This window comes from Cyclopterus lumpus, chromosome 11, assembly GCF_009769545.1.
Source record: "Cyclopterus lumpus isolate fCycLum1 chromosome 11, fCycLum1.pri, whole genome shotgun sequence".
In the NCBI taxonomy this organism is placed as follows: domain Eukaryota; kingdom Metazoa; phylum Chordata; class Actinopteri; order Perciformes; family Cyclopteridae; genus Cyclopterus; species Cyclopterus lumpus.
The window spans coordinates 16,588,989-16,607,465 of record NC_046976.1 but is presented as its reverse complement, the minus strand read 5'-3'; the positions used below and the strand labels follow the sequence as shown (position 1 = coordinate 16,607,465).

General features: G+C 41.3%; 2 protein-coding genes and 1 long non-coding RNA gene across 3 annotated transcripts; 2 read left to right on the top strand and 1 right to left on the bottom strand.

Moving 5' to 3' along the window:
• Nucleotides 1-597: 597 nt before the first annotated feature.
• Nucleotides 598-4,779, bottom strand: paqr7a (progestin and adipoQ receptor family member VII, a). The gene is made up of 2 exons (XM_034545589.1): nucleotides 4,567-4,779; nucleotides 598-3,667 (listed from the first exon to the last, which is right to left on the bottom strand). Exon 2 carries the CDS (start codon nucleotides 3,640-3,642, stop codon nucleotides 2,575-2,577), a length of 1,068 nt encoding a protein of 355 aa, XP_034401480.1. The 5' UTR covers nucleotides 3,643-3,667; nucleotides 4,567-4,779; the 3' UTR covers nucleotides 598-2,574.
• Nucleotides 4,780-7,999: 3,220 nt separating this feature from the next.
• LOC117739287 lies at nucleotides 8,000-18,477 on the top strand. Its single transcript, XR_004610155.1, has 2 exons — nucleotides 8,000-8,034; nucleotides 18,230-18,477. It is a non-coding gene; the product is annotated as an uncharacterized LOC117739287 (long non-coding RNA).
• Nucleotides 12,950-18,477, top strand: tmem222b (transmembrane protein 222b). The gene is made up of 6 exons (XM_034545603.1): nucleotides 12,950-13,153; nucleotides 13,923-14,007; nucleotides 14,394-14,425; nucleotides 14,559-14,655; nucleotides 14,751-14,881; nucleotides 16,507-18,477. Exons 1-6 carry the CDS (start codon nucleotides 13,035-13,037, stop codon nucleotides 16,592-16,594), a joined length of 552 nt encoding a protein of 183 aa, XP_034401494.1. The 5' UTR covers nucleotides 12,950-13,034; the 3' UTR covers nucleotides 16,595-18,477.

The following is an 18,477-nucleotide window of genomic DNA, read 5'->3' as shown; positions in this document are numbered from 1 at the left end:
TCTCTGCTCACAGGAATCAGAGGAAGTCGTGTGTGTACAGATTGTGAAGCCCTCTGAGGCAAATTGTGATTTTGGGCCAATACGAAATAAATTAAATTGAATTAAATTGTGCATTTGTTGTAATCAACGGTTGTTTGATTGGTTTCTCACCTGCCAGTATTTTTGGAAAAAGCCTGCCCTTTTAAAACCAGTTTTCCAATGCCTAATTTAGCTGTATTCTGCTGTGGCATGCAGGTTTCCATGTCCGCCAGGAGGGGGCACTATATGACTATAGACATTTGGTAACTTGTTCTTATTTACAGCAGAAACAGACACTTAACCGCAACTGTATATGCACTTGGATCTGGCATAACCTGAGCCCTTGATGGTAATATAAGTCTAATAATGAAATTGAGAAAGACATTGTCCAAAAGTTCCTAAATAAAATAATGTAGACTATGTTGTGTGACCAGAACAAAATACACTGCTTTGATTGGCTCTTGGTTACAGGACCACCCACTTTTCCCTCCTCTACTTTCTCAATGACCAGCTGGTTTGGTCTGTTATTACTGCACATACATTATTGTAAACACAAACAAAAAATTACAGCAGACGACAGTAAACCACAATCAGATTTATTCATATGCTATCACACGTTCAACAGTTATGTTTTGTAGGCTGAGGACATGTGGACAAAAATGGCGGCAGTTCAAGCACACACACGTTTGAATATTGTGAATTTCTGCATAGCCAACTCGCTAAATATTGCTATGTAGCAATAAGTAATTATTTCGACACAGTTCAAAGCTTCACTAAACGCTTCCCGAACAACATTAGTACATTATTAGCATCAGTGGATGTTGAATTGCTTGATAGAAGCTAGCTAGTTTTGTTAGCGCTCAGCTTGAGTTACATGGAAACCAAAAAAGAAGTCAGTAGCTACTTGGCAAACACTAAATACTTTATCTTGCTGCTGCTCGGGCCAGACGCCCTTCGACTACGATACTCCCTGTACAGACTTGGTCAAGACTTTATCATCTGTTTATAAGAACAAACCGTCAACCGTCTCCGAATTTACTTTTCTCTCCTGATTGAGTGTACAGCTGTTTGGCAAATCATTATTTTTGCATCAGAAGGAGGCGGGATGTCTGTGAATTTGACTGGATAGAAATGAAAAAAAAACGTATGTATATGTTTTGTGAACCTTCAGATTGTTGTGGACCCCTGGATCAGACCATATAAGTGGCATTTCACTTTTGTTTCTGCCTGTTAAGTCAATGAAAATAAAGTTTGGCAATCAACGCTATATTATAATCGGCGGCTGCGTGCATATTAGGCTGTATTTTTAAAAGATAACATTGAAGATAACATGTATATATTGCTCCTCGTACAGTGTGCAAAGGTCAACGCTCTCCCGATAAGCTTCTTCCCATCCATCTGGAAACTCTCAGTCATTTGACAAGAGAGTTTTACACAGTGGCAAAAAAAAACATTATTTCTGCCGCTCAGTCCCCAAGAGATGTTTGTGAAACTCAGTGTTTACATCTTGGTCAGTAGTACGCATTATTATCTCACAAAGACATACATTATAATGGTACCATTATCTGTAGTTAGTACATTCACGTAACACCTACTTTCAGTTTTCCCTCAAAGGACACAATCAAGATTTACATTAATACAGTGATTGCTGACATCCAAATATACGCAATACAAAACCGTCTACACATGAATAGTCATGTCTAAAATAAGACGTTTCTATTTTTAAGACTTTATAATAAATTAGATCTCTCATAAAAAAAATATCCAGCTTTATTAAAAAACAGTCTAAAGTCTGTGAATCAATATATCTAAAAGTACTATGACAGTACTGACAGTTTCAATCTGCCAATGAAAGCATCTCATCAAAGATTTCTAACCTGCACGTATGAACCCTTTACAGAACCAACTTTCGGCTATATGTTACATAAATGTGGAAACAATTGTCTCCTAAGGCACAACTGTGATGACAGGCCCCCTATAGAGTAAGAATGATACTAGTGTATGAAGTTCAATTGTGAAGTTCACTTATTTTTTTAATTCCTTTCAGTTCCTTCCTTAATTATGAAAAACAAATTTAAGTCCAATAGTTTGGAGAGAAATGTGCCAACAGCATGAATAACAAAACAGTTATTCAATGTCAGTGACTATTAAAATATATATTTCCACATTTCTGATGGTATTACACATATAATTCCAGTATTGTAGGATAAAATAAAAAATTGAAAACCTAAAAAAACGGATAATTGAACGGATCCGAATTGCATGTCACCCGTGGTCATATAGATGACCACATACTGGCATGTAATATGTAAGATGTAATAACACTTTTTGAGAAAAAGCACCACCCTTTGCTGATCCATGACACTGTGATTGATTCCACAAATTCTAAAACAAATTGGTACCAAAATACAAACTCCTACCATCGTGTATCCCCTCATGTAAATCAAGCCAGCAGCATAAACAGTACAATTAGCTCATTTCATATGAAAGCAGTTAGTCTGGAACGAAAGGCACATTAATGCTTTTGCAAATAGCTCCAACACAACATCTAATATTCTACTTGGACTTGGCGTCGACGTCGAGCACCCGCTTGGCTTTCCTCAGCATGACGGCGTCGATCAGCACGCACACGACCAAAGTAGCCGCGTACAGACCCACGAACACGGCGGCCTCGCCGCTCCCGTGCAGACGCGAGTACAGCTCCCTGCGGCCCACGTAGTCGAGGTGGGACGCGTGGATCTGGCACAGTGTGCAGCAAGACAGAAACACGTGGAACATCTGGTGGCTCTGTCCCACGAAATTGCACCGTCCGGGGAAGCAGCGCTCCAGCAGGGGGAAGGTGAAGAAGAAGGAGCAGCTGAGGAAGAAGCCGACCTGGAAAAAGTGGTAGACGATGGCCGGGTCGTCGCCGCCGCCTGACGACCAGGACACGAGTCTTTTCACCACGGGACTGCTGTCCCACGTGTAGGCGATCACCGAGGGCACCACCTGGCACACCTTACGCACCCACGTCGGGAGGCTGTGGTTGCAGTACTTACCGTAGCAGCAGCCCAGGCACGACAGGCAGCTGAGGACGGCGGCGGCGGGCATGAAGATCCCATGCACGTGTCTGTGCAGGCTCTCGTCCACAGCGTAGTAAAAGTGAACGATGGCGCTGCCGTACTGGTACTGCGCGACCCCGACGTAGTCCAGGAAGAAGAAGAAGTAGTGCCACAGCTCAGACTTGCCGCCCAGCAGGTGAGCCACCGCGCTGAACGCCGAGTAGGTCAAGGAGGACAGGAGGAGGATCAACAGGGGCCACGAATGAGGATCACCGGCAAAGTCCACAGTCTCGCCGAGTTGCCGGAATTTGACCAGGAGAATTAAAAACGCCAACAGGTGAGTCCAGACGTTGATGGTCTCATTGTGGCGCTGGAATAAAGACAGGAAGTAGTAGCGCCACTTTTGGTTGAGCGGTCGGTAGCCGGTGGAGACGTAGCGCTCCCTGAAGTAGTAAGGGACCTCGTTGTCTCTCACGGTGCCGGGCATGGAAGGCGCGGCCTCGGTCAGCATTCGGGGGACCCCCCGGATCTGCTGCAGGCTGATGAACACTCGCCCGATGCTCTCCATCACAATGGTCGCCATGACGATAAAGTGGCACACTGGGTCTCTGCAGAGGTTAGAAGGGGTTGACATCCATAAAAATGACCTTTTGCTGTTGTTGTAAAGATATAAATATCAAAACACACACTTTAGCATGGATCACCGGTAATCAGATGCGCCTCCTCCCCTGCATGGATAGCTCAAGTTTGCCATTTTAGGCTCACACTATGTTTTCACGCAGTGATGATCAGAAATGGGTAATTTGAGTACTAATACTTTGTCAATGTTTAACCCTGTTGTCAGAATTAAGTCTCAGAGTATCGCCATTGGTGATGAGCGGCTTCATTGAGCAACATTTTGAGTGTATTAAAAAAATCTGTCCGGGTAAACTCACGAGCTCCATCGCTTTGGACACTCTCTCTCTCTCTTTATTGACATCCAATTATTCATATTTATTGATGCCCGAGTGAGTTCAGAGCTGAGAATTCCTACAGAAATAGCGATGAACATCCTGGTGGCTGATATTATGTAATGATCTGCACTCACAAACTGTGTTGATGAAATAAAAGCTGTTTTTGTCTATAGCTGACATAAAGTTTTGCAGGACCAGTAGGCTGGGGGCTATGGGCTAAACTGGTATGACCGGTGAAACAGGAGTGAGGGAAACTTCGACACCCACACGTCCCATCCTTATTAACATGCCGCAGTGTGTCGATTGTCCCCCCGTCAAAAAAAAAAGGGGGGGGGGGGGGGGGGGGGGGGGGGGGGTTCTTCATCCGGGTTCCCTGAACCGAGTCGTGTCTAATGAACCGTGAGTCGTGTGAAAGCTACTGTAAAAAGCTCCAGGACTGAACCCGAGGCGGTCCACGCAAAGTTCTGCCCCCGCCCCGAAACACAGAGGGTAACTTATTAAATCTAGAGCGCATCACTTGAACAGGTGACCTAATGTATGGACCGTTTACCCACCTTGTAATGATTCCTTGTTTCCTTCAGTGGCCCCGCGGTGGAAATGACCTCTTCCTCCTCCTCCTCCTCCTCCTCCTCCGCCCGGTCGAGACAAATATTCAACAGACTTGTTCTGAAAGTGAGAAAGTTGCATCAAGCTGACGGCCTTCAAACGCAGCCGGAAGTCGACCGATTTGGCCATAAAAAATTAAATAGAAACGGGATTATGTGGCGAGTGTGATAACAATACAGACGTGCTAAAGCTCTGGGTTGATCTGCAATGAAACAATGAGATCAGATCACATTGTTATGTCGGACGTATGAAAAGAAAATGTCTAATTAAAAATGGAAACGAGGCTATAGTGTAAAACACGTGTTAATTATGAGTCATAACAATATGCTGGTGTAGTGTATAGTTTTTAGTGTGCTAGTAAGAGCAGTTTTAGATGAACAAAACAATAAGGTGGATACATACGTGAGATTGATGAAATATACTAAATTATTTTTTTTAAGTTTGGAGAATAGAAATATAATAAAAATCATAACAAATCTAAATCAAAGTGTTTCTGAGTGTGTGTATAAATTATCCAAAAAATGTAGTCTGTATATCAAATCTGTAATCTAGGTTATTGCTCAGATCTGAAATGCATTGTTTATCTTGGTGTCAATGATGATGATACTCCACTGTAGTGGAGATTGCTTCGTCATTACATGGCACAAGGTGTTTTATTTTGAAAACGGATACCGGAAACCCCGACGTGCTTGCACCTTGCCAGTCACCGGGTGAATCATGAGGAAGAAGGTGCTTTCAAAAGAAAAATAAAAAAATAAAAAAAGACTACAAAGACGACGGAATACCAGAAAGAAGCCCCTCCGACATAAAGGTGTAGCCCTGTCCAACGTGTCGAGCTGTCAGAGAACCGACATGTTCAAGCTCGAGCAGCAAAGGAAGTGGTGTGTTTATGAGCAAATAGTTATTATCTATATTTGAGAGGACATTACACACACACAAAAACGTCCATCGGTCTCAGGAGCAATCCACCACTCACTCAATCGCTCGGTGGATGCAAAGTAAAAGAAGAGGCCTTCAATGGCATTTAAATCAGAACATGTCTAACAGAGAGAGAGAGAGAGAGAGAGAGAGAGAGAGACTGACTGTGGGTGTGAACTCCTGGAACATTCCTTGTCAATGAATCTGCTCAGCAGTTCACACAGACCTGATATAACAGTATTGATACTGTGTGTCACACAGGTACTCGGCAGCTGACCACACCGACTGTGATTCAAACTACTCCAGTAGTTTAAAAAAACATTTAAAATACTTACCAATTATATGGCGGTAATAATAATAATTCTCACTTTAAAACCCTGTTTGCATATTTTTTTAATATAAAGGTAAAAAAGGATAGAAGAACAAACTCAACACAAGTAAATGTGTTCTTTAATAGACACAAGTAAAGTCCAAGGATACATGTTGACCGAAAATGATTCATTTTAGTATTAAAATAGCAGTTTTGGAAAAATATGCTCTTGTGTCAGTCCTGTAAATAGTCTGTAAAAGTCTACAGCAGACTCGAAACAGCTAACATACCGAAATAGTTTGGCACATTGGCTCAGTTTCACTTGTTGAGCATGAACGCATGTAACAGTACAGGTTGAGACATTTACCGTGTCTGCGATTGCTTCATTTTAAATTGATTTATAGTACTTTAGAGGCCTCTTGGATACACAGTGTTTCCACTGACTATGTGTCGGAGTCCATCAACCTGCTCCCTGTGTAGATGAAGATAATAAAGACACAGCATTCCTTAGTTTTAGGTGATTATAAAACTCAATGCATTGCATGAAAACATACTTATTAATATGTATCTATGTATGTATATGTAGGCCCGATATTCCATTTCTGCTAAGAGAGCCCCTACACACTGTACCTTTAAGAGAAACAGAATGTGGTCAATTGTTTGCATATTTGAGAGGGTGTGTATACTTAAGGATGACACAAGAGGAGGGGGAAGCTCCCCAGATGTGAAAGATCTTCTCCCTCTGACGGACTGATTTCACTGAGATGCAGACTGAGAACTGGAGATGAAACCTTTCTAGAAAGTGTTTTCCATACTCAACAGTTCTCTCCTGTGCTGCAGGTAATTAGTTCACAGTGTACCAGACACCATTCACTGTGATTCGCTGTCAAGGACTTCGGATGGTCAAGGTTTCATCTGAGAGACTTTACGGGATTAAATTGATTTACCGATCACACGTATTTACCATACGTGAAAAACTGGCCTCATTGAAGTGTGCGAAGGGTTCATGGCAGCAGCAGCATAATATTAAATGATAACCCCATCACTGACATGTACAACATATCCACCACTCTGCACTCGTCTGGAAAATAACAACATCAGACTGTTGTTGGTATCGGGCTCAGCCTCCCCCCCCCCCCCCCCCCCCCCCCCCCCCCCCCAGGGCTGTGTGCTAAGCCCCCTCCAACATTTACAAACAACAATGATTCATATCGAGAGGAAATCAACAACCTTGCAGAGCGGCTCTCTGAGAGCAAACTTACTGCTCAACGTCTGTAAAATCGAGGAGCTGATTGTTGATTTTTTAGAAAGAAATGAGGAGAAAACGCAAAACCCCATGTTTACATCGATGGAGCTGAGGGGGAGCCAGTTAGCAGCTTTAAGTGGGTACCAGCATCACAAACCACCTGCCATGGTCCTCACACATCTCCATCCTTCAAAGTGGCTTGGGAGACGTGCAGTGCAAAGGGCCGGAGGGCTCTACAACGGGGGATTAAAAACCACCCAAAACATAATCTAAAGATCTAAAGCGATATTAAAAGACAACACCCAGCCAGACACAACCTGTTCACCTTGCTGCCCTCTGGAAAGAGATACACAAGTAGCTGCCCAACCACCAGACAACAAAACAGCTTCCTTCCTCTGGCTGTGAGACTCCTTAACTCATCCTACGCCCTCCATTATATAATATAGTTGTCTTTGTTTTCTTTCCTATATGTAGCAAATTGGGACTACAATCTAAATGTAAGTTGTACAATGACAAATAAAAACCTTTGTAACCTTAAATAAGTGAGTCGTTTGCACACAAATTAAACATTTGCATTATCTGCTGAGCTGACGGGGTTTCACTCCGTCGCTCCATTTCTTGGGCCCTTTATCGCTCTTACACGTATTTACACACTTCCTCCTGCTTACCACACCCACTTCCTCAATAATTTCATTTCCTGTCTCATGCCAATGTCATTTTTGATTATTGCCCTAATATTCTCCATCGGTTTTCTACCATCTTGCATTTGCTGTTGATTATATTTTCACAATTGTTTTAGGTCAACATATGTAACATTATATTCAACATTTTTCTTTATCCCTGCATCTTGAGTTGTACTTCTTGGGGCATGGTGTGTGTGTGTGTGTGTGTGTGTGTGTGTGTGTGTGTGTGTGTGTGTGTGTGTGTGTGTGTGTGTGTGTGGTTGATTAGTTTATTGAAATCAGTAATTTCACAAAAGGAAATACATGCATTATAAACTATTACCAAGTTGACAAAACATAAACACTTCTTCAGGGGGTCTTAAAAACCCCACTTGTGTGTGTTGAAAGTTGTTTTGGGTCATTTGATTAAATCAAAAATTATTAGGCAATTTGCAATGAACTAAAATACAATATCTGCTGAGTCATTATGAACCAATCTTGCGGCTCTTTCTTGTAGAAGAATAGATTTCCTGTGTTGAATTGTATAGTTTTCACGCCTGTGTTATTTTAGTTAGTATTCACATTAATATAAAGCATAAACCAATCAGACTTTTTCAGTCCAGATACCGATAGAGACCGTGGCTTTGTGTATCAGCTGATAGCACCGATCTGATATCAGTGTTTATTTAATACGCTGTGTGACTCACTGGGTAAAGACACTGGGAGCAATGTGTCATGTGAAAGGTGAGCCCAGGGCCCGACACAGCTTGCTTTCTTAACTTTGTGAAACAAAGTGTAACAAATAAAAACGGAAACATAAATATATTGAATTGTTTTTATTAATAAAATAATAATAATTGTACACAAGCACATTTATTTCTACAATCAACACTTGAAATGATGAAGGCACTTGCATATGACAAGGTATAGTACAACATATAAAGCATACTTTGGTGCCTCTTCACTTAACATGTCATTAAACATGTTTTTTTCTTCTTTTTTTCTAAAAAGTGCAGAAAAAATCATCGGGCATAAAATTCAAGTGAAAAGCTTTTTAATGCGGCCACAAATTAGTCAAAAACTTCAACAGGAATTACAACTCCAGTATCTATAAACATATAGAATTGAATAGATCGGCCCCATTGTCACCGATACCCAATACAACTATTTAAACCAGTATTGGAGCTATATTCGATATTGGTTATCGGTGAATAATACAAGATGGGATCATCTTTATTGATCCTACTCAGTGTCTCTGCAATTACTTACAGTCACACCGCCTGGCACAACTCTCTCGCCTCTGTAATCCAGCCTTGTGTCTGTGCATCAGACCAGTTCAGGTGTTTTGTTTTCACTTCTCCAAAGATGACTTGTTCAACCTGTTCTCCAGTGAGGCGTCAATACAACGACTCAGCATATCTCCCCGTACACCATGTGCAGTGGCTCTGCATTGTCTCCACAGAGAGGCAGTGTTCCCCTTTGTAACCACGTTGTTCGAAACAGAAAACGCCAACAAAAAGTGAGCTATTTATATTATATGTATTTCATTGTTTTATTCGTGATAAGTAGTATTGTTTTACTGATCATTTTAGATGTTTGCTTTATTTCATTTTTTACTTTTTCTTTTGCTATTTATGATTTGTTTAGTTTATTTATGGTCTTATTTAGTGTGTTTTGTTTGTAGTTTGGACAACGCTATGGGCACCTGTGGTTATGTACGTATTTCCCAGTGTGCACCTGGGTGTCTGTTCATGTTATTACCAGAAAAAAAGAGAGGTGGCGATAAATTCTTTGTTCTTGTGTTTGCATGCTTGATTCTGGAGAAATAAATCATAAAAAACATTGACACTTTGCATGGTCAATGGACTATTTGCCTTTCGTGTACCACATACCCATGTGATACTTTAATGTGGGTTGAATGTTTATGACCATATACTTTGTGGATACTCTGAAAAAAAAAAAAACTGTTGAGAAAAACATTTACAGTGATGCTGTTTTTTGTTATCTCAAACATCTTGCAAATCAGCTTTTAGAAAGCATTAAAGTACACCAAAGCTGAGACACAGGCTGCACCAGACCAAACATGTGATGTAGGCCCCCACTGCACCCACAAGGCACCCCTGTCATTGTGGATGTGCCCGCCTTCATTATATTTCCCTCAGAACCCCCGAAGCCACCCACAGTTTCTGTTCTGTAATGATTGTATCTCACTGGTATGCATAAATGAGTTATTTGATTGAACAGTTATTGCTAAGTGTAATAAAAGGTAAACAAGCGAGTTGTCTGTCTTCACACATTTCAGTGTTCCCGGGGCCTTATGGGTCCTCTTAAGGTCTACAGGGCTACAGGAGAGCTTCCCCGTGTCCAGCTGGGAATCTAGTCTTGCGCAACATAAACTAGGTTATGACTGCCCTCCTGTCCTCGGAGATGCAGCATTTGAACAATAGTTTACTGTAGAACTCAAAGATCAATATCATAATTTCAACAAATTACATTGAATCAATGGATTGATTCCCTATGTGCGAGTTGTATTTGTGCGTGCGTGCTTTTCAGTTACACAACCTTTCAGGAGGTTTCACGAGCCTTTAATGAAAAGCACTTCACCTCTAGGGAGCTTTTATAAGTGACAAGACGAAAAGTGCTGTGTAGCTTTAAAATTACTGCTTGGAGAGGTGTTTTTTCCCTGTCTTTAATCGGGGCCTTTTCTCCTGCAAAAATCACAAATTATCTTCTTTTTTTTTTTACTCGTTTACACGACCTTTTCTCATAACTTCTCATTCTCAAATCTGTTTTTAAAAGTGTAGAATTAGACACTCATTTTATTTATATATTTTTCAGGGAGCTGAATTGGAAACTATAGCGAAGACTAGACACTTTACTTTTCAAACCTTTGACTGAAAAGGATAGCGTGTCGCCGACTTTCGGTCCCTAAAGCAGCACATCTTCCGGCCTAATTGGGTTGGATGGCTCAGCCAGATATTGAGTTGGCATTTCGCCGAAGAATTCCCTCCGCTCCCCGATGATGAACCCAGTGTGCCTTCGTTTATCAACGTCTGCCTGCTTTGCTGAGTAGTTTGTTTTTGCCCTTTGTACAATATATCAACTGTCACTTCTAATGGGACCCAGTATGGAGTACACAGGGAACCGGCAGATCCCCTGGGTTCGTCTTTGTTTCCCATTTCCACCATTGCCGTAGATAACTCCTTCGATAGCTGCAGCCTCCCACCTCCTCCGTACTGGAGAGCTCGCTTTGTGCTGCTGTGAAATCAAATAGAAGCGTTTTGCAATAAACCAGACAGAAGTCCCATTAAAGTGCTTGTGGTGGGATTGAATTTGGATGATAACAATAGACCTGTGCAATACAGTCTGAACCCAAAACTGGGACTTATTGTTGACAAAGTATTTGGTTCAGTGTTCCCCAAAGTTGCTTAATGGACATACAGTATCGTATACAATAAAACCATATCAATACATTCAAATATGCCCAAACAATAAACAATTTCTGTCTCAAGATGGTGCGAAATGGTTGCATGTAGTTATTCGTGGTTAAAGTATTTACATGTATCTCTGTTTAAATGCAGTGGGGATTGTTTTAATTAAGATTGTTATATTTAGCTCAGCTGGTATGTTAGATGCTATTTTAGAATTATAATGCCGATCATATTATCATTCTCTAATGTGAAGCATAGTGTGTATTAGGGTTAAGCTACCTGTCAAGCAATGGAACCCTATCATGTAACCTGTTTAGTGAGATTTAAAGTAAGAGTTTAGAAAATAGTAAGATTACGCTAGTAAAGAGTTCACTACTGGTATTTTAAAATTGTTCCCTATGCTGGTGGTTTTCAATCATTTTGGCTCATATCTGTGAGGGTTCGGTTGTGCTGGACCCAAGCGCAGACACCGGGAGGCAAGGTTGGGTGAAGGTAAATAGTTTATTGTAGAGAACCGGGAGAGCGTAGATGGGGTGGTGAGGTGGCGGCTGAGCGGAAGTGCAGGTACGGGATTCCTGGGCACAGGGAACAGGGGTTAGCAGGAAATCACAAGTAACAAGCAAAGTACGTCTCTTAGTGAAGCCGAGAGTCGAGGTACCACTGTAAATGGTGCAATAATCTGGCAACTGGAGAGAGGGAAGCCAGGGTGTTTTAACAGGGAGGACTTGATGATGTCATTGGAGACAGGTGCCGGAGATGACGTGCAGGTGTGGAGATGATTGCCAAGCCGTGACAATATCGCCTTCATATTAACCAATATATATTTACCACATCCTTAGTGTGGACAAAATTAGTTGTGGTCACTGAGCAGTTCAGTCGAACTCATTATAACAGACAGAAGATGCAACAACAACAAAAAGTATGAGAACATAAACATACTTTTGTGTAATAGATTAGTTATATTTCTTAAATCCTCTCGTTACCCCTCAGATTAATATTGCCAACCCTTGTTTGACCTCTGTTCTGGGTGTTGACCCTTGACACAAAGTCAGCAAGGTTATTTAGCAAGGGTTGCAACCAATGCTATTTTAATTGCTGATTAATATGCAGAGTTGGGTTTTTTTTTGGGGGGGGGGGGGCGATTGGTCAAAGGGTCTACATATAGTCAAATTGTGGAGATAAATGTCGATGGCAACCCTTGTTGATTGTCTTGTTTGTTCCTATCAACAGTAAGATGTATGTGTTTTTGACTGGAACAATCTTAGATCATAGAACAGCCATCACTTTAAACATATTAATGTGTTTTTAATTCCATAGCCTATTATCCAATTAAATCACTTATTTACTTTCAAAGGTAGTTAAAATGGGTGTGGATGTAACTGCTTGAAATGTAAGATAAGTATTTCCTCCAAGGGCTGTGTGTTAAACAACACAACTGTTGTTCAATACTGTCACTGATCTATTCCTCTTGATTCTGCATAGATCCCGGAAGTTGCTCCTGCTGCCAAAGCAGACTACACTTCCGATCGATGCAAACAGGAACAAGAGAAACAGCTCTCGACTATACCTTTCAAAGTAAAATAACACTGACTTAAATATATTGTATTGTTAATCATATAACACCCCGATCTCCATTTGTATACTATATATTACGTGTATACTATTATAATATACCGACTATTTAATTTATGTATTTATGATGGTGCATATTGCTCTACATAGTACAATTTAGTTTTTATTTTGAAGCTTTAAAAAAAACCCGGCATTTCCGGTGTTGTTTCCGGGTACTCGGGCGACTTAACCCAGCGGTAAACGGGACAGATTAAGTGCATTTTTTCCGCAGCTGGTGATGGCGGATGTTGTTGAAAAAGACACCATGAAGAACTACCACATCGCGTCTGAGAGGATCAACCCAGAGATCGGTCGCTTTCCGTACTGTGTTGTGTGGACGCCGATCCCGATACTCTCGTGAGTTATCTTCTTCTTCTTCTTCTTCTGAATAAAACCTCGTGAGAGGAAGTGTCAACGTCAGCGAGCTAGCAGACGAATAATAACACCGTCCTGTTCCTGTACGAGTCACGAATATATAAGTTATATGCAGAATGTGTAAGCGTTAGAAGTATAATTAAACAGGTGTGTTGAGGATACATTAAAAAAAAAGCCAATTATTACCATGTAAGTTGTCAAACAAACGACACAAAACGCTTCTTAAAATATGAAGACTTGAACCTGAAGGCGTCACAAGTTCCATTTATGTTTTAGTAAAGCCCAAAATACAGTTGATCAGTGACACATTTTAGTCTAGTTTTTAAACTGTTTATAACTTTAGATTTTTAGTGATTTTTTTTTTTTTTTTACTAGAACAATTGTGGGAATCGGTGTTTTTTTTTAAGTTGATGGTCGTGGAGGCAGAGCTTGTTTTATCACACCAATATCTGTTATGTATTGTCTTCCATTGACAAAGTGCTGACAAAGTATGTATGAGGGTCCAAAACAAGAATAGCTGGGGAAGATAAGTGGGCATGAAACTGGAAGATTGTTGACTTTCTCTTTTCCCCAGCTGTTATGTTACATGTAATGTGTAGTACTCTGACTGCAATACGCTTAATGAGAGATGTACATGCATCTCACACTGGCCTTGCCTGTCCTGTCGGGGTCCTGGACAACAACAAAAAAAAGAGGTCTACTGCACCACTTTTTATGTTGTAAAATGAACTTTGCATGTTGTTTTGTTCAGATGGCTGGTTCCATTCATTGGCCACATTGGAATCTGCACTTCCACTGGTGTCATCCGGGACTTTGCTGGACCGTACTTTGTCTCTGTGAGTAATCGTCAAAAGACATTTATCAAACCACTCCTGCTAAATAATCCACTTTTTTTTTTGCTCTCCATCTGTACTTTCAGTACTTAAAAACAACAGGTTTCATTTAGTTTTTCTGTCTCTTGCAACAACGTGACTTGCATTTCATAAGTAATGGACAGACACTATACAACATGTGTTTGAGCTAAAACATTTTTCAAATGGCTGATTTTTTTAGGTTTACATGTTTACTGCCAAATAATGAACACAGGCTTCAACATAAACATGGTTGTCTTGCTGTGTTTGCATTGTACTACGAAAATACAATTAAAGAGACATTGACAAAGGATCACTTAATCTATTTTTGAAAGAATCAAACTGATTACAATTTTTTTTTTTTTTTGCAGGAAGGAAACATGGCATTTGGAAAACCAACAAAGTGAGTAAATGAAAGTATTTGGGTGTTTGTGATCTTTTAGTGAACATATCGCTCCGGAGGGAAAAGTCAGAACCGAACCGGTTTCCTGACATCCGTCCTCCGCACCACTATTCGTTTCTCTCTTTGACTTTAGGTACTGGATTCTTGACGTGAGCAAAGTCTACGCTAGTGGTTCCAATGCCTGGGACACGGCGGTGCACGACGCTTCAGAGGAGTACAAGAACAGGATGGTAAGAAAGGGCACTCGTGGACATGCCCTTTTTAATATTTACTGTATGAAAGGGGAAACCTCCAGGAATGATTCCTACTCTTGTTTTCTCCAAAGCACCATCTCTGCTGTGACAACTGTCACTCGCATGTCGCCATGGCTCTGAATCTGATGCGATATGAAAACAGCACCTCGTGGAACATGGTCAACCTCTGCCTCCTCGCTCTGATCCACGGAAAGCACATCAGGTAAGACGGGGGTAACGTGTCCCGTCTTTTGGAAATGGTGTACAAAGCTTTGTTTATAGTCGCCTCCGCAGATGTTTATGCTCAATGCTTTGTTGGTTACATTATTCTCTCTAATACGCCAGAGCGCTGACAAACAAAATTAACTGTGACGAACAAGAAGAGAAACAAAATGTAACCGGCAAAAAAGCCATAAATCCAATTTCCACAGCGCCGAGAAGGAATTGTAATTACATTACATGTCATTTAATTAACTGTAAACTCGTATCTCATATTCATGGACTACTTTATCACCCCAATACAAGCCGTGTAAATAAACAAGTCAAGCATTACATCGATAATAAAGAAACAAAAGTTGAATAACCTCCTAAATAAATTTGATTTAGCTGCAAAATATTTACTCAATTGTTCTCCCACTGTCTTCACTAACTGTGTATACATGAAATTAATGAGAATACCCACTTAATTTTACTGTGTATTTGACTACGTTCTTACATGCAGCATGTGAGATGTTATACTACTGGTTTCCAGTAAGACATTAACCAGTTGGCTAAACATCTTTTGTCAGTTTGATCTAGTTGCAACACAATGTGGCTCCTGCAGAGATTATCTGCTGTGGTTCCGGTGGCGTTGACAAGTAGATTAATAAGACTTTAATTTAAGGCTTTTCTCCTGGCTCGACGACCCACTTGCCCGTTTGCATTCTTTTGCTTTTCTCATATTTTATTTTGATTTGAGGCGATAAGATAAGACTTGCAATAACACTTTTGTGTCAGCCGACATCATTTGCAGATTAGCATTTTACTGCCCGTTGCCTGACTTTTTAATATCCTAAACAATGTTCATGTATTGGAAGTTGACATTTCTTATTTTTTATTTTTTTTTGGCTCACGTTTGTTTTCCAGACCATCCGCTGACTCGGGCGGATGAAGATAAATCCTGCAACGATTTGTATGACTTTGTTGTTTGGCCAAATGAGTTTGGCAGTTTGCCTCTTCTGTCCAAAAATATCAGCATTTTATCTGCCTTAAAGGCTCAAAACCCTATCATCTAAAGCTGCTCTCTTCAAAGCCACCATAAGAAGTAGGGCTGAAGCTTGTGAAAGAGGTTTCCCTTACGATGATCCCAGGAGCTCAGCCGTGATTTTACTGGTATGCCTTGAACCAGTTGTGTCTCAGGAAGAGCGAGAGAGAGCGAGAGAGAGCGAGAGAGAGCGAGAGAGAGCGAGAGAGAGCGAGAGAGCAAGCTTTGAATACTAGCGTTAGAGGGATGGACTACACATCCCAGTGGGTGTTGGTAGGAAGTAAATATAGATTCACTTGAGTATCCCAATATGTTCTATTGATACGGCATATATTCTCAAATACTAGCAATTTTGTATTTAGTATGTGTGTATATATACACACACACACACACAAAGTAGTATGCATGTCTGTCCTAACCTAAATAATACTGTGATAAATGTGATCAATCCAACTGTTGATCAACTTTTTGTTTTACTTAAATTGTGTTCTGTTAATTTGACTATGAATGTTATCACACAACAATTAGATTGTGTTCTTCTCCTCCCCTTCATGTGTCTCTCTCTCCTCCTCCTCCGCTCTGTGGGTGCTCTCTGCCTCATCCAGCTGTGCAGGCTTTCTGAAGACCTGGCTGCCTTTCCTGATGCTGGTGGGCATCATCCTCACAGCGACCCTGGCCATCAACCTGCGGTGACCTGGGAGGCGGGGCCGAGGACGAGGCGGGGCCCCTGCAGGTCGGATGCGGGGTTGACCTTTTGGACAACAACGCACGGTGTCGAGCGAAAGTGATCGAGGAGATAAAAGACTTCTTGCTTCCCGGGAGAAGCTCGTTGAACAAGAACGTCCGGCGCGTGGTCGGTTTGTGGGAAGCAGGCGGCCGGTTTCTGGAGTCACTCCTGAACACGCCCACAACTACCTGAACACACTTAATGGATTATGATTATCGGAAGCCTAACCGCAGGTTTAAGCCATTGCCGCCTGCAAAGTGTGGACTCTGTGCGGCTGCATTGATTGTTGAGTAGAGGAACATGCGTAACTGGCGTCTCAGAGGGAACACATTCATGCCTTGCTTTCAGATATTTGACGATTTTTACTTTTACTCCCAGGATGCTGTTTTTATACTGGGGAGCACAGACATGTTAAATTGATTTTTAGATGTCTTTCTATTGCATTTCATGCTTGATCTAACGTAGCTCTTCAGTACCGCAACCTAAAGCTAGACATGCTAGAGCTGTTTGTATTTTTGTGCATTTTCTTAATCTTTTTAAGGGAGATACGTTGCACATGCATCACCTCATGGTACTACTTTTTAATAAGTTTACAGAAAATGTTTTCATACCTTTTTTTTCCCTTCTTTTTTTAAATGACAGATCATCCGTGCACTGATTTGTAGCAACCGAGTGAAACCAACAGAATAGCTCAGCGTTTGGTTTTCTGTACTTGTGCCAAATGTAGGAGGAAGAGAGACTTAACTGCCCTCGAATATCAACGTTTTCTTTCAGCTCATTGACGGTTGTTGTCAAGAGTTATGAAACCTGAATTTTGTCTTTTGCTCAACCTGACTGAGTTGTTTTGTTTTTCATCACACATTTGGACTTAAATGGGGTCAGTGCCTAAACGTAACCTCTCACAGATCCTTTTTTTTTTTTTTTCAGATGTCATATTTTCATTTTTTGACATGCCTTGAAAACCACTTTTAATTCCAATTTTAGATGGTCGGCATTCGTTGCCATGGCTGTCGTGAGTAGATTCAAATCCCCTCCCATACAGAGCCCTCTTCTTTGTCCGCGGTGCCGCCAGAAGCAGCAGGTAGCCAGGAGCCTCAGGTTTTTCACACTCGCCCCCCCCCCCAGCGCCTGATTGTTTTCCACCTCTGCAGATCAGAGTCGAAGGTCATCGTGCAAATGTCAGCGCTCTTTCATAAAGCTTTTATACATGCAAACAAAGCAGATGTCTTTTTAAAGTGTGCGCTTATAGGTTTGAACTCCTGTTTTTATTTTCTGCTTCACGGTTTTGACTTTGGGGCCGACGCAGTGGCCTCTTTCTAGACTTCGCTCTCCTCTTCGTGGCTTCTGTTGGAAGCAGGCGTGCTCTGGCGTCTCGTGTGCATCTCACCCGTGTTGCCTGTAAATATTTGATTGCGCATTATTATCCTGTCGTACACCAGGTGCTCTTCAAATACTTTTCAAATTACAGATTTATCCTTTGAATAATTGATTGGTGTAATGTTTCGTTCTCTTTACTCCTGCATATCATCTCTTCTGTGTGCGTGTGTGTGTTAGTCGGTCATGCACACTGCGATCGGAGAGAGCATGTGACTGCATGCCAGCGTGTGTGTGTGTGTGTGTGTGTGTGTGTGTGTGTGTGTGTGTGTGTGGCACATGCATGCAAGAAATGATGCGAGAGTGGTTCATGTCTGACGCACACTGTGGCTTCTTAATTAATAATCAGCTGCTCTTCATCGCAGCCAACTGCCTGGTGATTGATTTCTATCTTTATTACTCAATGTCGTTCTTAATTTTTTGTATGATTGCTGGCACACCGTGGCGAGAATAAATAATACAAATGGTTGTGAAA